The sequence below is a fragment of the Poecilia reticulata genome, chromosome 20 (genome assembly GCF_904066995.2).
Source record: "Poecilia reticulata chromosome 20, P_reticulata-male-v2, whole genome shotgun sequence".
Lineage (NCBI taxonomy): Eukaryota > Metazoa > Chordata > Actinopteri > Cyprinodontiformes > Poeciliidae > Poecilia > Poecilia reticulata.
The window spans coordinates 15,141,551-15,162,272 of NC_088849.1; the positions used below are offsets into that span (position 1 = coordinate 15,141,551).

Below are 20,722 nucleotides of genomic sequence, written 5' to 3' on the forward strand. Positions count from 1 at the left end.
GGATGGAATAAAAAAAAAAAAAAAAAAAAAGGAGTACCGAAGCACACCAGTAGATGGCGACGTCGAGTCCCCCCCATGAGTCATCAGTGGCACCTGTGGGACGCAGAAAGTGGAGCAGACGGTCCCTCAATCTTATTGGCTTTATTTCTTTTTCTTTAAAACAGAAAATGATCGCTTCACAACAGGCCTTTTCAAGCAACCCCCCACCCTCACATTAAGCTTGCCAACACCTACAAAACAGTATCAAAAGTGCACCATAGTGTTAATACATCTTCTCCGAGTCTAACATTTTCCAATGATAATATCTTAATGAAATATTTATACAAATACCATTCTGTACACTAGAAATACACAGCCCAGTGCTCCCTGTAAGCGGGGCACCCACCTCCTGTCCGTCCTCCGTCACGTCCATGACCAAAAAAAAAAAAAACAAGCAAAAACTTCTGTCACAGTTTAGGTTAACATTGTGGGAGGTGAAGACTCCAGGCCGATATTACATCATATGAATTAAATACCCACTCACCCCACACCCAAGGCAAAAACTAGAACAGCACTCATACAGCCAGTCAAAATCTGTACAACCCTCAGTCCCTTCTTCTGCAAACAATCATGACACAGTTTCATTTGTCGTCATCTCTCTCTGTCCTCGCAGCAGCAGCGGAGGCGGCGGTGGATGAAGGGGAGCAGTAAGGGCATAGGAGGAGGGGGGGGGGCAGCTGGTAAGTAGGGGGGACTGCCATGGCTGAGCTGCAGCGCTGAGGTGCGTAGAACCCTCAGGTAGAAGCAGGTATGACGCCGTGCAAGTTTACAATCTGCTGCTCCCCTCCCCCCACCCACAAAGTTAGAAGAGAGCGTCTCTCTGGGATGATGTGGCAAAGCGCTGCGGTCCACATCTGGTTTAGTCTCTGGACTGGTAAAAGAGGATGTAGCCCGACTCGGAGTTCTTGGAGATCTCGGAGGTGAGACCGTAGAACTCTTCGATGGCCTGGGCGTCGATTTTCTACAAGAGCAGAAGCGAGACGGACGGCTCAGTTTCAGGACAGACAGACATGGTTCCTAAACGCAACACAACCTGCTTACCTCTACAATGTCGTCATCAAACAGCAACCAGAAGTCATGACTTTTTACAATGGCGATGTAGTGACCCCTGTTTGGACCACTGAAAAAAAAAACAGAGTTTATCCTTTAGAGGTACGATTTACAGATTCAGCTTTAAATTTCTGAGGTTTTCAGGTAGTTTTAAAACATTCAGGACATATTAGAGGAGAATGTATTTCCCTCAAGTGTTTCAAAACTTGTAATGCAAGGTTTTTGTCCTATACAATAATTACATCACAACGATTACATTACATGCTGCATCCATTCTGTATGCTTCAAAAACAAAACAAAAAAAATACATTTTAGAGGGGATATGCAAGACAAAAAGCTCCAACAGTCTTAATTCTCCAATATTTTGTTGAACCATCCTTTGATTCAGTTTCTGCAGAAACCTATTCATCCCAATTTAGTGACATTTCTCTTCCCAGATTTAATCCGTGTTAGAAGTCTGCAGGCCTGAACAGGCAAATCTGCAGATCTTCTGTTGGATTTAATTTTGAACTAAACAGAAAATGAAATCCTTCTTCAACCACCTGGCAGATAATTGAAGGTTTGGGTCAAAACTCAGATTTGCATAATTCCATCAACCATGATGCTTCACCACCTTGCTTCACTTTTGGTGCTTCATTTGTGGCCAAAAGGGTAAATACATACTACAAGACATTCTCCAACACAATTTATGGAGGTTTTAACACCTTCTGTTTTACAACCGGTGAAGAGTTGCAGAGAAAATAAGAAATTGTTGCCACATGTAGAGAATAAATCCAGAAGTTGCCAGAAATCCCTGTAGCTCCTTCAGTGTCAACTTCTTTTTTATAGCAACTGAATGTGGAAAATGTGTATCGTTTCCACTGTTAGACCATTACTGCTGCCTTTGAGGCAGACAGCTGGAGCAATGTGTGGGAATCACAAGCTCAGCTCCATGACGGAGGTTTTTCTGTGAGGATTGGCGTCTCTTCCTCCTCCACTGCTGACCCAACATGTCGGCTGAAGCTCTATTCTTGGGCCTTTTGTTTTTTTCCCTGCACCTTTTTATCACTGGGAACTATGCTTTGTAAATAATGGATTCTACTCCATTTAAATGCAGATGAATGTCGAACCTACTTCCCCCCTCGAGCAGTCTGATGCTCACTCTATTGAGCCACTTCTTGACTGATATGGATGGCTCTTAAATCACTAAGGGGTTTAGACTGGAGCTAGCTCGAATTAGAGATGGCATTTTACACATGCAGGGCTCTTATCCCACTCTAAAGTTCAACCTTTTTTCCTCCGTTATTGTTTGTTTCGTGCAGAGCTCAAGTCTGTTCCAGCACGCACTTACTGAAAAACAAGCAGGGAACACCTTAAATAAACACAGACACCCAAACTCCCACTCTCAGAGTCAAAAGGAGAAGAGATGTTTCAACACCGGTTGCTCGTTCACATGCTCACCTCCCACAATGCACTACCACAGCAACCAGGTCGTATAGCCTCTCGGGATTGGTGGCGTCTCCAGAGGTGTTGAAGAGACGGAGCTCCAGAGGGAAGACAACGCGATAGGACAGCTTGGTGTATCGCTGGAGCTGCTCCATGTACTTAAAGCGCTTCAGGTGCAGAGCCAGAATCATCGGCAGCTTCTTCACACGCATCCTGAAGGGCCGGAGACGAATGAAATTAACCGAGACGATGGGACAATTTACAGTGACTTTCACCAGAAACTTCAATGTGTTTAACTGGGATTTCAACATGAAGCTCTGAATAATTTTGAGGTGGAAGGAAAAGGCTCCAAGGTTTTTCTTTGACAAAAAAAAATAAAATCTTTAGAGGTTTTTCCTTTTGAGCTCCACCAGATTTACACATCTAAAAGGTTAAGAATCTGGCCTACTCTTTGCAAAACAGCTCAAATTCAGTCACACTGGATGGAGAGCATACTAGATGTGGTATTTTCCTCCAATTATCTCACGCCACTTTGTGTTGATCTCTCACATAAAATCCCAGTAAAAGTCATTAAAGTTTGTGGATTCAGTGGAACAAAATGTGAAAAACTTGAGGGGTATAAATATTTTTGCAGGACATTGGACCCAAAAGAATCTGCTCCACTGACCTCTTGTGCGCCTCCTGCTTGCTTCTACATTCCTCACAGTAGTATTTGTACTCACTGCACAGAGTCTCCGTGTTACTGAACCCTCTGAGAGGAAACAAAAGAAAAAACAGTTAATCCAGGGTCCATGCTTACAAAAATAATCTCACATCTTCCTGGTGCCATTTGTGTTCCCAAATAAAGCATTTTAGCTGCTATTACGTTAAGTAGATTTTAATCTATTATTTATTTTTTGTTTTTTTGTTACAACTTTAAGTCCAAAAAAGGTTTTTTAGGAAGCTTATACCAACATGTCTGCTGTGAAAAATATGAAGAAGTGGCAAAGGAGCAGCTTAACCAGCGTGCAGGAAACTACTGACTTGGCCAACTTGGACTCTGGCTGGGTCAAAGAACAACCTTGAAGTGGACTTCAAGTTAGTGGGGGGGAAACAGCTGTTTCCTTTCTTTGAACTGATAAAATCAGAAATAAACCTATAGCAGACTACAGCACTGCTGACGTTAGAAAAAAACACTTGAGGAAGAACATCTATATATTTAATTGACAAGCGATACAAAACCTATTGTTGTTGAAAATGTGTTTTTGGACAAACCCAAGCTGCGTTGCTAAAGTCTGTAGCCTCCAAGCAAGTTCCTGTCAATTTAGTATCACTTCCTTTGCTTAACAGGTTTACAGTTGTGAGGTAGCAGCAGAAAAGATTTACTCTCCGTCACTGAACGTTGGTGTAAGGGTACACTAAGACAGTTTGAGAGATCTTTTATATTTAATGCACAAATTTGACAATATTCCACATTCTTAATTCTGTAACTTGACCTGCATTTTCCGTTGGTCCGGACTTTGAAAACGGCTGCTTAAACGTTCAGCACCTGACAGAAGTTTCTGCCTCTAGACAGAAAAAGCACGCCTCACTGTGGTCTCATCTTGCTTACAGCAATGCATTCAGCTGATTCGTTAAAATAAATTATTGATTTATTTTTTTCTTGTTGCGTTGGAGGGAACTGCCAGCTTGACTCCGCTACGCTGCATGCAAGACGTACAAACACAGAAGTGAGCAGAACCAGCAGTCACGCACCCCTGCAGCATAAACGAAAGAAAGAGCGAGGCCTACGGCTGTCGAACTCAAACCTTCCTGCCACACTGATGAGGAAACAGATTCCTGCAGTATTATCGTTTATTATACATTAGATTTAATTTTTTAAACGGTAAAAATTACAAGAAATCGGGGTTGGTTCAGCATACATGCTGTTTTACCACAGGTTCCTGTTCTGCAGGAAATGACAAACGCAGACTTCTAAAAATGACATCACATTAATAAACTCTGTTGACACACAACCATACAGCGATGCTCAATAAATTAATCATTTCAAAATGGAAGAAGCTTTAATTAAAATTCATGAGTCCGTTTCAGGACGCTTCAGTTAAATAGTGGCGTAGTTTTACCTGAGGCAGTGTGTGATGGAGGTATTCTGTTCCACGTCCACAGAAAGGTCCAGAAAGTCTTCATCTTTGCTGCTTATCTGGAGAGGGAAAAAAACATGTTAAAATGTCAGACTTTTTTTTTTTTTTTTTTTTTAAATAGGACTCCAACTTTTCAGACCCCCCAGAAAAATAACGTTTATGTCAGTGAAAATGTACGACGCGATCTCACCGTTTCACACGTGAGACAACGCGTCTCATTGGTCAGAGTGCCTTGGAAGATCTCGTGGACCCAGGTGGGAGCAGGCGTGGCGTTGCTGTTGTTGTTCTGGGAGTCCAATGTGCCGTTGGCTAGGCGACCGTTAGACTTCTCCTGCTTCCTCTCCTCCTGCAGCAGATCTGCGATGGTGTTGAGCAGGTAGTTCAGGAACTCGTGGGCATCCTGCTGCATGTAGTTGTCAAACAGCTCTGAGGAGAGGAGAGGAGAGGAGAGGAGAGGAGAGGAGAGGAGAGGAGAGGAGAGGAGAGGAGAGGAGAGGAGAGGAGAGGAGAGGAGAGGAGAGGAGAGGAGAGGAGAGGAGAGGAGAGGAGAGGAGAGGAGAGGAGAGGAGAGGAGAGGAGAGGAGAGGAGAGGAGAGTCAGCACTTCAGCGACAACGAGCAAGATGCTCTGGATCTTCATCTGAAACAGGTTGTTTTATTTGCATTTCCTTCCCCACTCACCATTCTCCTTGCGTAGCCGTGTGATGAACTTCTTGGGTGGTATGACCCCCACTTTTCTCTTTTGGTTGGCGATGCTGTGGAACAAGTCAGCCAGGCAGGTGAGCAGGTTCTCCTTCCGCCGAGGCTGACTGCGGTACGCCAGGATCTTCTCCCGAAACGGCCGGCAGAAGTAGAGAGCCTGCAGCACCGAGTTGCAGTAGCAGGTGTTCCCAAACTAAAAAAAAAAAATTAAAAATCACAAAACAGAAATGAGCAATTAGAAAAATCCTATAGCCACAGCTGAGCTGCAATTACAACCAGATAACATATCCACCTCTTCACTTTGATTGCTGACCCTTTTTTAAAAAAAATGTAGTTTAGATTGAGTGTGTGCCAGCAGCCTCTGCTCCATCAGAGCGCTCCAGAGCCAGATGGTAGACGTACGGTAAGCACACAACAATCATTGTGATTTTTAAAAGGCAGATTTCTACATCAAAGCTTTGCTGCCTCTTACAACATAAAAGAGCAAACTCAAGAGCAAATGACGTAAATCACAGGTTTCTTTTTTTTTTTTAAGTATGTGTCCTCTGTTTGAATCATCCATCGCTACCTGTTATGTTATATTTATAACAAAGTAAATCCATCCTGCTCATGCATTGTTCATCTTTAACTCCTAGAATTCCAAAATAAATCAATTTGCTTCTGATCATTTTAAGCACAGAGCGTCACAACGGTAAAAAAAAAAAAAACAACCCCAAAAAAAACACTTTTTCTCAAACTGATCACAACATACTTTGAGTGTAAAAAGCTTGAAGAAGCACAAACCTGTTCCATTTTTTTTTAAATTCCTGCAAAACTGGTTTCCTGCAGTCAGCATCAAAAAAACAACAGCAGAGAAACCTGGTGCAGCAGCTGCTGTGCATGCAATCTGGACATTTTTCAGTGGAGAATATAGTGACAAGGTAAACCACTAATACAAAGAATAAAATGCTTTAAAGATTTGTTATATTTCTTGAAACATTCAGTTGTTTCCTTATAGTTTACAACAAATTAATAATGTTCATCTTAATACTAACGAGTAACACCGAAGGTGTGCAATGCAAGCAGTTATCTTCCAGCTGAACACTGGACCATGAAGCCGCTTCACTGCTCTGCAGTAAGTTTGCATCTAAACTGCAGCATTAATTTATCTACAGCAGTCTAATGTAAAAATATACATCGCATTAAAGCATCACATCCACTTTATTTTGCAAGTCAACGTCAGAGAACGAGAACTAATGATTGAATCCTAATGATACTTTGGCCTAATTTGCGTTAAAAGCTCCAGCAGGTGGTGAAGCGATCCTTCTAGTGCGTTTCCCTGACTGCACCGAGGAACTGAGCGGCTATGCCTCTCTTGCTCTTGTTTTTCATTTTATCAATGGCAAAATGTCATAAACAGTTTTACAGCTTACTTTCCTCAGGAGAATAATAAGCTACAGTCATCAATGAAACAACGGCAGAACCAAAGAACGAAAACAGAGCTCTTGTTCAAGCTTGGATTTTCCCCTTCTGGAAGTTTGGAAAAGCCAAGTTCAAATATGCAATTAAATTCAGATTAAATTCAGCCACCAGCAAAGCCACAGGAATCCCGACTTTACAAAAAACAAACATGTAAGCAATGATATTAGCAGGACCGTAGGCTTTTAGCAGAGTGAGTTTTCAAGTAAGCATCAGAGCACTGAAGCTGGCTTACAATTTTCCAGGGTCGAAATTTTTTTTCGCCATCTGGACAAAACTAACATAAGTTCAAATCTTTAACAAATTCCTGACTAGACTATTCTACATAAATACAGATACTCTATAACCTAATTTGTCAGTAAAACCTCCACAACACAAAAAAAGTTTTAATCTGAAATCAGTTCAGAAATCTTGTCCAGTTTAACATCCAGAGTTACAGCATTTTGAGAAAAATAAAGATCAGATTGAGATTTTATCTCATCTAAAGCAATTTCCATTATGTCGATGCAAGACTGAGCCTCTACAACTCACTCTCAGGTTTTATTTTTCATGCTTATCTAGACATGGAAAATGTAAAAATAAAAGAGTCTCTACTTGTTAAAACTGCATAGGAAGCCCATAAAACACATTACTTTTAGAACAGGAGGGAGTAATGCAGTCGACAATTTCCCTTTTGACTCAAATGTCCCAGGTTTCTTGGCTCACTAGCAGTAATATTTACATAAAAAGGTTTCTAAGAAATTACCAGTAGATATTTATGGTCTGAGAAAACACACAATTCCACTGTGTCACGATGTGTTCCAGCATCTGAGTCACATAAATGCATAAAACACCATCATGAATCCATCTTCCTCATGTTAGGGTTCTGCATTTTTATTGTTTTTGTCTTAAACAAACAGACTAGGTATGGGCTGCTATGAGATTCTCACAGAAAACCTCTAGTAGAAATGCCACAATTTCACAGTATCAACATGAAAACATACAAAAAAATGTACTTAATGAGTTTTTATTTAAAAGGCAGAAGCAATATTTATTCCTACTGTTGCTAAAATAATATACGGTAGGAAAATGTTCTAACATTTATTTATAGTTCATTTGATTTTGATACATACTTAAATATAAACAGATTCAAGAGTTAGTTGTTCAGCTCTTGTGTAAAATATACGTTCCTTTTAAGAACCAAACTAAAGTCATGGTTTAACCAAAACATCATAGATGATCTCAATATTTTCCCCCAGGAGAAGAAGCTTATTGAGCAAATATAATTTTACAAATATTAAGGCTATTTGCCTGGACGACAGCTTTTCCTTCAGAGTGCAGCTTAACAGCACCGAAAGAGATCATCAACCAATAATTGACTTTTTTATTGAAGCAGAGCTTTTCTGAGTTTACTGAGGAAGAAAACTTGCTTTCAGTGGTTATTTGTGACTATTTTTTTTCTGAAATTGGTAGAAACGTGTTCCACATTTCGAGTTTTACTCAACAATCACTGAATCTCCAGCATATCAATAAAAATGCTTTGTTTTATTGTTTGTCAGTATACATCAAAGTTCTCTGACATTAACTAATTAAGCAATTCAGAAATGTTTTTAAAGTAAAGCATAATTAATTCCTTTCAAATGTGTATTTATAAGTAAACATTTTGAATAAATAAGTATTTAAAAACTTAAATGTAAAAGAAAATTGTTCCAGTGAAGAGGCTGTATTTTATCCACAGTGGTAGAAACATTTTTGGCATTTCTCTAGAGAATGTAGCTTAGCAACAGCAACAAAAAATAAATCTATATACAATCTCCTTTTCCTTGTCTTTTTAAAATGGCATTTCCTCTTGTGACAACTTCTAAACTAAAAGCACGTGTTGCTGCGAGGAGAGTCGACTCCAGGGACATTGCATATGTGTTTTAATGGGAGGAAATTAAGTCAGCTTTAAATAAAGTCACATGATCTGACAACCACTTTGTTATTCACTTACATTGACCAGGCCAAAGTAGTGCTCATTCACCGGAAACTGCTCAGATCCAATCTCTTTCTCCAGAGCAGAGGCATTGGCGCCCTGTAAAAAGTGCGACACACACACATGTAAATTTCACCAACTCTTAATCAGTTTAAAGTTGATCTACGACTTAAAAAATAAAACACACATTACGCTGACAATGGATTTGAATCGAACCTTTCAATACAACTTTTGTTCAAATAAAAGAAGATAAAAAACGCAAATATTTGGCATTCCTCTTTTGTCACTAGAGCAAATGATGCATAATTTTCACCTGACAGTAAAGGTAGACATGTCTGCACCCCCACTATTCCCGGAGGGATTTAAATGCAAAACCGTCTGGGTGATTTTTTTGTGAGTTTTCATACCAAGGAGATTATAAAGGTTTGAATGATCTGATTGGAGCACAAAGTCAAGCCGCAGAAGGAAGAGAAGAAATAAAACTAGAGACGGAAAACACAACTACGCCGCAAATGTCGTCATTGCCCACCTTCTTAATATATGTTATATAGTTAAAGGCCAGTGTAATATCTTAGTTTCCGTGTTCATTGTTTCCCCTAAAAATAATATAGGTTAAGTGTTTGTCTCCCTTAAGTCATCCATTACCCAGCTGCTCCAGTTGTTGACAAGCAGAAACACTGATTTTAGCTACAGATTAGCTGGTTAGCTTTGAATCCCAACGTCAGCAGGTGCACTGTCACCGTCTGCACATTAAGTTTCGACAGACATGACCTAATTAAGACGCAAAGCTTAAGCAAAGAAACCACAAACACTCGAAAATGTCCGTATTTAGCCTTTAACGAAAAAAAAAAGAGTGCGGAGGAGAAGGCGGTGGGTGGCTACATACCGAATACTGCTTGCCTAGCACACCAACATAAACTGCTTTCATTTCTATTTCCAGGGCTTAAATAGATGATAATGGTATAGTGGTGGTTTCTGAATCAGCAAATAATCTAAATAATGCCAGCATGTGGCCGCTGTGCACTCACCATGGTACAAAAAGAGGCAAATTTTGAGACTGTCATTAGGATTTCCATTCGGCTAGCGCCATCTTCCAATATACAGCCGCGCGCTGACAGGACTGGGCTGGATGTCCTCGTGAGGAGACGCTGCTGAGCTCGCGACTGCTGCGGACAAACAGCCTGAAGAAGACAAGAGCATTCACTGCTAGCTGCTTCCGTCTTCGTTTAATTATTACGACCATAGGCTCCTCACACATTCGGACAGTAGTACTAAACATCAACGCAAACTTTTTTTTACTTTTATATGCTTATATAAATAACTAAAAAGCTAAACAATAGTTTTTTTTACAAGCGAGAGAAAGGTTAGAACCAAAATAAGTGAGAAATATCTTCTTCCTGAAAATGATCATTGTGGGTTTTTGTGTGTGTGTTTTTTTATTGCGGTAATGTAACTTGCAGATTCCCCGCTGTGTCATTAGTCTCCGGATATTGTTCGGATATTTCCGTGATTATTTATTTATTTGTTTGTTTATTTATTTATTCCAACTAGCCAATTTACTAACTGTACTGTACGAACAAATGTATCAAATATTTTCCACAGTGGTGCAGTGTTGCGACCACCCTTTGAGATTGGTTGTAAAATAATTTCAAAGACTTGCTCAAGTAAATCATTGCTCCACCCAACTTCATGTGAAATGCATACCTATACTTACTGTATATTTTAATTTTTTTTTAAAGAAACACACACGAAACACTTATTTTCTTATTAAAATAATAAAATTTCTTTGTTTTAGTTCAGGCAATCGAACTTTCTACCTGAATCCTACTTCACAAGGCGGAGTTTGGGGGCCTTTAATCTCTCTTTCCGCCGTACCCGCCATCTTGTAGAGACCGGGGGTAAGATGTTCTCCGTTTAAATTGTTATTTTCCTCTTTATTATTACCTGATTTATACATAGTTATGTCAGTACGCGCGCCGGAGATGTGTATTTACACGCTTCTGAAGTGTTATTGGGTGGAAAATAATCGCCAAGTGTAGTTTTGTTCGCTAATTGTGATCATGAGCAGCAGCGTGGCTCTCCATGCGGCCCTGTCTATTTCAGAAACACTGGATAGAAGGCTCACTATCCTTTTGAAATACATTAAATACATAGTAAATACAGTTAACGGTGTTGTAGCACTTTTGTTGTCATAAGACACAATTAGAGGTATGGACTACGGCGAGGAATTGATTGTCTCTGTAAACTCCACATTGTTTTATTTTTCTGCAACGCAGTATACGCATCTTTGGTTAAAATGGCAATTTGTTAAAAGAAAATAATTTCGAAATTATAATTTTATAATGTAGCACTAAATTAGATACTGTAGTGTGTTTTTCGTTGGTGGGAAGACACAACTATATTGCTATTTAGGTGAAATCTACATAAATAAACATTGACTTTTGGTGACACGTTTGTTGTAGACAGTATATTTCGTGGGTTATTAAAGGCTTTATTTTTCCTCAGTTATCAGGCATCATGACGAACACCAGAGGCAAGAGGAGGGGGACCAGGTACATGTTTAGCAGGCCCTTCCGCAAACATGGTGAGTAGCTGGTTAATACATGTTATATGGTAAAAGTGCCAGTGAAATATCTTAGTTTCCGTGTTCATTACTGGTCTGTCAAACTCCGGTCCTAAAGGGCCACTGTCCTGCAATGTTGGCTATTCAAGACAGATGTGTGATTCACACCTGAATCGACTCCTAAACATCTACTGACTCTCTAATAACGCAAACATTTAATTCAGTTGTGTTGAAGCAGGACACTGAGGACTGATTCATGTTTGTATCTTCAAAAAGAAGCTTAAAGAATAAAATATTTTTACCTTGGAAAACGTTCAAAAACCATGCAGAGAGTTTGTGTTATATTTGTGTTTTTATTTCTTTCAATAATCAAATTGTATGTTTATACATTTGTCTAACCTAAGCCACATGTTTAGCCTCTATGGAGTCTTGAAACGAGGTAATGAAATACTGCCAAGCTGAAATTTTATTGTTTCAGTAATAACCAAAAACTGTTTAGCATTTTAATTGTTCAGCATTATGGGGACCTGTACACACGCTTGAATAGATGAAAATGAGCATTTAAAAAAAAGTCAATCATTATTCTAAATGTTTCCATTATTTAAAATGTTGATCTTTTTTTCCCTACTCTGCAGGCCCAGTCCCTCTGTCCACATACATGCGCATCTACAAGAAAGGAGACATCGTAGACATCAAGGTGGGATATTGCATGCTTTTTTTCTTCTGTATTATATATATTTAAAACATTAACATCTAGAAAAATCTTCAGTGTAGTCATATAGATAATTTTAGTACTTATGAATTTTCCCAAAAAAAAAGCACAAAAGGGTTTGAGAACTACAACGTGCACAATGCTCCAGGCTCTTTTACAGCATATTTAAGCAGCTCCATGAAGCAGTGAAATGGCCTTTTGCATTTAGCCGATCTGCAACCCAATTTCACCACGATGGTGCTTTAATTAAAGCAACACACATCAACAAAAACCAACAGTGTAGGTATATATAACGCTGAGGATGGACGAAGCAAACATCTACAGTTTGTTGGTGTTAAAAGTGTGGAATTTTAAAAAGGATGAAAAAATATAATTGGCTTATATGAGGTGATGTTTGAGCCCTAGCTAATGGACTCCATGTTGTGATGGTGGATTGATCGTCATGTGGACGTTTTTCCAGGGCACCGGTACCATTCAGAAAGGTATGCCTCATAAGTGCTACCACGGGAAAACAGGACGCGTCTACAATGTGACTCAACATGCTGTCGGCATTATTGTCAACAAGCAGGTCAAGTAAGTTCTGTTTTACTTTGGACTCTGAAGAAGGGGAACTCTTGTTCTTTGCTCTGAGGGATGAAAGTTTGCCTGAACCTCTGGTGTGTTTGTTTTTAACTTTCTAAAACCCCCCATCTTCACTTTGCCACCTGGAGCCTGTATGTCCTCAGTGGTCATTCATGTGGGGGAGAATAGCTCATCCTCAAGGCACCCCAGTCTAAAGCTGGTGTTTGGGCTTCGGGTTGTTTTGAGGAGACATCACAGGTCCGCAGCTTTGCAGGGCATTGCAGACGAGTCGAAGCTGAAGCCGCTCAACTGAGGCAATGCTTTAATACCTGTGTTTGTGTACACTTTTCTTTTCAGGGGCAAGATTCTGGCCAAGAGGATTAACGTGCGCATTGAGCACGTAAAGCATTCGAAGAGCAGGGACAGCTTCCTGCAGCGCGTCAGAGAGAACGAGCGCAAAAAGCTGGAGGCCAAGCAGAAAGGCACCTGGGTGGAACTGAAACGCCAGGTATGATCTGATCCTGAGAGGTTCAAGCAGAGAACAATATATGTAACAGAAATGTATTCAAAGCACCAAACAACTGCATTTCATTTCCTCCACAGAGATTTCACACTTGGTATGTTAAGTATTATTGACTTTATTTTTGTTTTCCTCCTCAGCCCGCTCCTCCTCGTGAGGCTCACTTTGTCAGCACCAAGAAGAACGAGCCCCAGCTGCTGGAGCCAATCCCCTACGAGTTCATGGCATAAAGTGCTCAAATTAATAAAGATATTTGTACACATCCCATTTGACATGTTGTCGTCCTTGTGCACCCCTTTTTTAAATGTGAAACAGCTGTGACGCGCCCTCACTCAGTGATGATTCTCCTCCTTTGATTTCCAAAAAATGAAATCAAACGCACCTTATTTCACCGGCGAACTGAGAGTGATGGGCCTATGTCACAAGCATTTCATATTGTTTGCACCAACCACAAACAGACAGGGCGAATGCCTTTAGAGGTCCAGCTATTGCTCCAGACTGCAGTTCTCTCATTGGTCAGAGCAGCACTGTGGTGGCCGGCTTCAGTCCTAGGGCTTTAAGAGTTCTGCATATGTTAGATGTTCGCTTGAATTAGATGAATTGTGTATTTCGAATTCCCTGCTGCACTTGTTGAAATACTGTGAAGATATTTAGCTGTGAAGCACCTCAAACATGGAGGACACTGGTCCTTGAGGTCTGGAGTCGGACAACCGTTAGAGATGAAAGTTAAAACAAAAGCTATTCGGAGGAGAGACGTGTAGAAGTTATAACTTTCTGTAAACGTCTCAACTTTGAGGTGTTGTGAAATATTTTGAGATGAAGTAACTTCTTAACTGGCTCAGAAAAGCACTTTAGTTGTACATTTACTCCAAATAATTCTCTCCTAAACCTTCACAATAAAAGCGAAAACCATAAATCCTGAAAAGCAATTTTTCAGTGTTACGTTTGGCAAAATTCACTGAGGTAAATTTTTTTTTGCTGTAATTGGAAAAGCAAATGATAAAATCTTCAAATATTGTCTGTTTTTAAAATATTAAAAGCAAAAATAAATATCTTTATAAAGATTGCTTCTGTGCAAGCAAGAGTTGCATAGTGCAGTAAAAAATAGTTTTAGAATCACTTACATTGTCATAAAGCTGGTCAACTAAATGTAACTGAGCAAATGTAAGTCATGCGCTTTCTCAGGACCTAACCTGAGAATATATGTAGCTTGCAATAATTGCAGCTGTTCGGGAAACTGGAGGTTCAGATGATTTAATACTGACGCTCCAAACCGGACAGTTTACGTCGTTGGAAGCCATTGCTTCACTTAGCTTTTCTTGTTTGTCCAGCAGGGGGCAGTGTGCACCAACTTCTTGTTTTGAGCCAAGAGGTCCACCTGCAGCTTTAGTATTATTGATATGAACGATTATTGCTCTCTGTCTTGACCATTCAGATAGTGTTGGTTATAGAATAATCTAATCCATGTTTGAGTTTAATGCTCGAGTTAAACTTTCGTATTTAATCACATTAAATTTGAAGTGTGTTTTCCTAGTTGATGCAAAAATATTTGGGTTATCATTTCTTCTTTGTGTGTCTTGCTCCGTTTAATAAACGGAAATAGTATAATAAAGAGCCACGTCTCTGTTGGTGTGGGCCACTTGATGTGTGCTGTTTAATCAGTGGAGGCTGAATGGCTGGTTGGTTATGTGACAAATAGGTTATCTAACCCCATCTCAGTACTTTACCCAATATTGACACAAATTAGGAACAGTTTGCTGAGATAAGGCAGCTTAGGAAGGAGGAGAGGAGCAAAGGATTCTTGTGGCAAACACTAACATCCTTTTCCTTATGCTCTGCAATTATTTGGGTGTTTTTTACATTTTTTTAAAAGTAAAAAGTAGGTTTACAGTTGCCAAAGTATTGACACCCCTTAAACATTTTCAAATTTTATGTGACAGGTTTATTTTCAAAGTGCAAAGAAAATGATTGAAGTGTGTTTGTGAACATGCATTTTATTTTCTAGTCTTACTACAGATGTAGTCTTGACAAATCAGTTTAGGTCTGTGCTTTGGCTAGGCCTTACCAAATAAGTTTTGAGCTAAGCTATTTACTTATAGCTCTGGCTGTATTTTTAGTGTCCACTTCCAACTCAAGTCTTTTGTCATCAGCTTCCCTGTCCCTGATGATGAAAAGCATTCCCCACATCCTGATGCTGCCACCACCATATCTTTCCATGCAAATGGCCAGTTAAGGTGGATCAACTTCCACAATATATTATTATTTTCAGATTAAATTATAGAGGAAGACCCTAGCATCTTGACAACTTCTGAAAATGACTGTTGGTGTTGGATTTCATTTAAGGGGATCAGTGGAAAAGAGGCTAAATACAAATTCATGCCACACTTTTCAGAGCGCATCCATGTCCTTCTACCCTGCAATTATTTGCAACTTTCTGTTTGTCTTTCACATGAAATACCAGGGAAAAAATAAATAAATCACTGACATCTGTGGTTGTCACATAAACTGTGAAATACTTTAAGGGTTACAAACACCTTACAAGGCATTATATTTGCAAGTGGATGATGAATCTTCTAATGTGTGACGAATTAAGGTGCTCCTATATTTGAACCCACCCTAACCCTTTCCGTCCTGCTCGGCCTGAGGTCAGAGGATTCAGACACCAGCCTTATCAGTACAGAGTAATAAGTGTCCAACAACCCAAAGAGATAAAACCAGGAAAAGCAGATAGAAAAACAAGATGCAATCAATCAATGAGCAGGCTGGCAGCCAAAGCCCTTGGTATTGATCGGCACGGTTTGGATCCAGCTCGTAGTATTCAGATATTGTAATCTGCAAAGTTTTGTCAGATTATGAAAACACATTTCAAAGCAATCGTTTCATTCTCTCTAACATAAATCCCCTCCTTTTGTTTTCTATCAACATGATCAGTTACTTTCTTCCTGTTTTTCATGGGCTCTTTCAAATTCTCACTGACTCATGGAAGTTACTGATTGAAAGACGAAAAAGCACGCAGACCGAGGGGAGAGGGAGAACGCAAAGCCAGTTGGTAGGTGGGGCTGAGAGAGAGAGAGAGACCAGGCCTGTGGATAAAAGCTGCGGAGCACTATGAACTCCTTAATCACACACGTTTGACACACACAGATTGAGTCTGTCAGCTCAGCCAGCAGCTCAGAGCAGCTGTATCGACCCGGGTCGTTACACATTAACAACACACACATACACACACACAGGCAAACAGTAGATAGTAGGACATGCACACGGTTTGTTTTGTGGAGCTGCTGCATAGCGTGATATCCCAATATGAGCTCACACCATTTCAGATTACCTGGACTAGTCCGAGTTAGAATGTGACATGTTAAAAGGAAACAACATAGAGGCCTAAGTGAGAAAATAAAGAAGTTAACATAGTCTGACCTAATTGCTCCATGAAACAGAGCATCAGCAGTCGCTCTGATGTTTGGGATGCGCTCAAGGATGCAGGAAAATCCCACAGAGCTGCCGCATGCTGTATCTCTGTGTGCGATAGGTGGGGCGAGACTCTGTGGTTATCAGGGGGCAGCCAGGTGTGGGCGCAGGGGTATATGTGGCTATCGGGCCAGCTGTATTGATCCACTCCCTGCCGGCTGCGGTGGTGGTAGTGGGGGCGCCGGATGAGGAGAGGAGGAGGAGGCTGATAACAGAGTTTACTGGATCCAGGCATGCTTACCTGAGAGCGTGGGAGGGCGCTGAGCTAACGCCCAACGCGCACTCAATAGGCCTCATTCACAAAAGTCAGTCAAAGGTTTCACATGAGGGCAGAGCATGGGCGCATACGGCGATCTGGAATGTTTGGACAAGTAGATAGCGTCTCTGGATTGTCCAGCACCTTTTTTTTTTTTTGAAAGGATTAAAATGACATACGCACATTATGTTGTTTAGTAGAAAAAAACGTGTGTGTTTGTTTGATCATAATGAGGAAAAAAATATAAATGTGGTTTATACTTTGCAGCTACAGTTCTAATCTGGTGGCTAATTCAACCAAGTATCTGCATTTGATTGTGCAGGGAAAACTGAAAAGGATCAGAACTATTTTATGAGAGAGGAAACGGTTCAGAAAATACAATTCGTATATAAAAGCACCTATAAATGCAAAATATTGAAAACAAAACAAAAAATCTACAAAAAGATTTTAGATACTGGAAAATAAGAAAGACCTGAAATCCTTAATAAATCTTTGTAATATTGACAAATTCTGTAGAGTAACAGAAAACTAATAGACTTATACAAATGCAACAAGAAAAAATCTACAAAACAAATAAAAAAGGCACAAAAAAAATGCTCCTCTATGTGTGAAAAATGAAACATATTAGAAAAGTCTGAAAATCAACAAAACAATTGGCAAAGAGACAAAATAGAAAATGAATCAGAAAATATTTAACACACTATCCAATAGCATAAATCAGAAGTAAACATTTCCAGAAATACAATTATAACTTCTGTAAAAGCATGTACCAATAAAACACCCTAAATAATAAAAAAGACGTGCAAAACTGACAAAAACAGCCAGTTTTGAAAATGTAGAAAATTATAAAAAAGAAATGCATGCTCAAAAAGTCTCATAAACCCAGGAAAAGACAGAACCAAAATTAAAAAAAAAAAACAAAAGAAACTCCTGGTTCTTTACAATAAAGAAATAAATGAATAAAGACACACTCAAATAAAAAAAGTTAAAAAATTTATTTCATTTGTAAGTGAAGAGTAATTTGCTCTGTTTGGCAATTTTAGAAATATTACTTTTATTTTATTATTTGTAATTAATATTAATTTATTCGTGTATTTTTACTTATGGGCAACACTACACAGAATCTTGGTAGGAACTCTTTTTTCATAGCAGTAAATCACACCTTCAAAGGAGATGCTATTAATAGAGAGATAAGATTAAGATTAGGGCAGTAAAATCTGAATGTGTCATACAGATGCAGACAATCAGACGCCTTTTTTTCCTCCTGCCTGTCACCACATGGATCAGAAGTTCAGGGCACATCCAGCAGGAAGCCTGGCTGACATTTCTCCAAAGATTGAGTGGAAGCAGACAAAAAAGGGTAGATATTTACATCAGTAAATCTGATTAGAGGGTCTTCTGAAACATCTCCTCCTGTTTGTTTGGCTTAAACATGGCAGGACACTCCTTTTCTGAATGGAATGGTACATCCCAATTAGATAAATGAAGCCCAGGTGGAGCTGGTGGTTGTGGGTCATTGAGTGTCCTGCCAGTTTTCACAAACCCTTGTTTGAGAAAACAACAACAAAAAATACCTGGCATCTTTTATTAAAGATGGGTGAACGGTTGCAAAGTCAAAACACATACGTTTGCTCTTTTTCTGATTGCAACGCCACGTTTAGGAAGCCGTGGAAGTTGGAGGCTCATCTGTGCAAACACACTGGATTGGTAAGACTGACTGCATGACGCCGCCTCCTGTTCTTCCTGCGTCCTCAACTGAAGCTTGTGGGTTTGTCTTAGAAACCGTTTTCCTGTGAGAGCTGTGAGAAGAGTTTCTGCGCTCGCTATGAGCTCACCAGGCATGAACGAGTGCACAGCGGTGAAAAACCACATAAGTAAGACCCACGATTGTTGTTTAAAATTAGAAAAGTCACCTTCCGGGTGTTATTAGTTACCTGCCTGGTTTGCAGGTGTCCCATGGATGGATGTTTGGAGGCCTTTGGGAAAAACGCCACAATGAAGAACCACGTAGCTCGAGACCACCAGCACCAGGAAGACAGATATAAAGTACAGCTGTTCACCCTATTGGTTAAGCTGAAAATTAAATTTTCTGTTTTGCACATGTACGTTTTTTCCCCGCTGTAGTGTGACTATGAAGGCTGTGAAAAGGATTTCAGCAAGAAGAAACAACTAAAAGCTCACAAATGTGAGCATGGAGAACCATTGGCTTTTCAGTAAGTGGATATTAGAAACATTCAAAATATAAAAAAAAAAAACTGCCAATATTTTTCTCTCTGCATAAAAGCTTCTCCTCTTACAGCTGCACATTCAACGGATGTGGGAAAGACTTTCCCAGTCGAGACAAACTGAAGCATCACGAGAAAGTTCATCAAGGTTCGTGGCCGAATTTCTTTTTTCTTTTTTTTTTTTTTTTTTTTTCAGTTACTCTCTGAAGCTGCTGCCTCTCGTTTTGCAGGTTACCCCTGCAGCTTTGACCTGTGTCCTACACTGAGTAAAACATGGACTGAATATCTGAAGCACAGAGCCCAACACAGAGGTTTGTACGCCTTGCTATACTTGTGCCTTTTTTTTTTCCTGAACTTCAATTATTAAAAAAAGTTTCTTCTCAGAGAAGATTGTGTGTGAAAAGTGCAATAAACTCTTCAACACCACCTGGTTTTTGCGCCTGCACGAGCTGCGTGCTCACTCTGGGGAGAAGAGGTACTTCCTGTGCCCCAGAGAGGGCTGCGACAGGAAGTTCACCCGTCGCGTTACACTGGAGAGTCACGTACTGGGAGACCATGAAGGGAAGAAACCCTTCTCCTGTGCACATGCTGGCTGTGGGAAGAGCTTTGCCTTGAAGGTAAGGGACAATGAAGCAAAATATCTTAACTTGAAGCTCTTTTTAGAGCCACTCTTTCAAAGGGGGATCAGTTTTTGCCTTTCGTTTGATTTAGCAGGTCGAGTGCAAACTCTTAGCCCTTTCAAAGATCCACAGGTTTCAGTAAATTCACCTGTATTATTGCTCTAATACAGGTTACTCTTTTTGAAGTCCTGGAGAAACCCTTAGCTTTCTGACTTGTTCATAAACATTACATGAATGGATTATTTTTGAACAAAATGATATTCCACACTTCCTGCGCAACAGGAAAGCTTAAGGAGACATGGTGTGGTTCACAGCCCTGCAAAAAGAAAGCTGAAGGTAAATTATGCATGCTGTCCTCAATTTCTTGTTCATATTATTATTATTATTATTATTATTATCATCATCATTAGGTTTACATTTCTCTGTGCTCCTTTCAGAAATGGAAGCCTAAAACGGACAAGCCCTCGCAGGTTGCACAGGAGGCCACCCGGCCGGCTGCAGATGATCAAGAAGAAACCAGCGAGCTTGCTGCAAAGCTGCACAGCACAACTCTGGAGGAAAACGTATCTTGAATCTTACTCGTCAGTCTAGGCGTGACCTTTAATTGGGGAGCATTCGTACACTTCCTACCGATTCTGAAAGTGTGAATAAACCCCCATTCAAAGCACAACACAAGCAGACTTTCTACACTTCTTTTGTGCTAAAGCTACTAGTTCAAGTTAGTGTATGGGTAGCTATTGCTACTATTGTATAATTTTATATTTTTTTTTATGCTCTTGCTGAGAATAAAAAGGTCAAAATTAAACGGGTTGGGGGGGTAGTTGTTACAATGACATGTAATGATCTTCAGTGCATCTGAGGCACAGCAGCTTGTTTAAATGCATTTTTATTTTTTTTTTGATTTTCTGGGAGGGCAAAGGAAGATGGACTTCAATTTTCATTTAACTCTTTAAAGCGATTAAGGAAAAAGTTGCTTCAACTTCTCATCAAGTTGCAATCACAAAGTTCAACTGGATGCATTTTAGTGGACATACGAGTAGCATACTGTGA

General features: G+C 39.9%; 3 protein-coding genes across 4 annotated transcripts; 2 read left to right on the plus strand and 1 right to left on the minus strand.

Moving 5' to 3' along the window:
* Positions 1–126: 126 nt before the first annotated feature.
* On the minus strand, positions 127–9,940 carry usp12a (ubiquitin specific peptidase 12a). Its single transcript, XM_008396293.3, has 9 exons — positions 9,776–9,940; positions 8,766–8,846; positions 5,315–5,528; positions 4,825–5,060; positions 4,617–4,693; positions 3,182–3,265; positions 2,530–2,727; positions 1,081–1,159; positions 127–1,000 (listed from the first exon to the last, which is right to left on the minus strand). Exons 1-9 carry the CDS (start codon positions 9,821–9,823, stop codon positions 899–901), a joined length of 1,119 nt encoding a protein of 372 aa, XP_008394515.1. The 5' UTR covers positions 9,824–9,940; the 3' UTR covers positions 127–898.
* Positions 9,941–10,542: 602 nt separating this feature from the next.
* Positions 10,543–13,370, plus strand: rpl21 (ribosomal protein L21). The gene is made up of 6 exons (XM_008396292.1): positions 10,543–10,645; positions 11,253–11,331; positions 11,946–12,007; positions 12,483–12,595; positions 12,941–13,091; positions 13,244–13,370. Exons 2-6 carry the CDS (start codon positions 11,265–11,267, stop codon positions 13,331–13,333), a joined length of 483 nt encoding a protein of 160 aa, XP_008394514.1. The 5' UTR covers positions 10,543–10,645; positions 11,253–11,264; the 3' UTR covers positions 13,334–13,370.
* Positions 13,371–13,444: 74 nt separating this feature from the next.
* Positions 13,445–20,712, plus strand: gtf3ab (general transcription factor IIIA, b). 2 transcript variants are annotated; one of them, XM_008396291.3, is made up of 9 exons: positions 13,445–18,534; positions 18,607–18,701; positions 18,777–18,873; positions 18,952–19,040; positions 19,127–19,200; positions 19,283–19,363; positions 19,437–19,669; positions 19,955–20,008; positions 20,110–20,712. In XM_008396291.3, exons 1-9 carry the CDS (start codon positions 18,310–18,312, stop codon positions 20,242–20,244), a joined length of 1,083 nt encoding a protein of 360 aa, XP_008394513.3. In that variant the 5' UTR covers positions 13,445–18,309; the 3' UTR covers positions 20,245–20,712. The 2 variants fall into 2 exon arrangements, with proteins under 2 accessions (XP_008394513.3, XP_017157321.2); XM_017301832.2 differs by lacking the exon at positions 20,110–20,712 and having other exon boundaries at positions 19,843–19,980.
* The last annotated feature ends 10 nt before the right edge of the window (positions 20,713–20,722 follow it).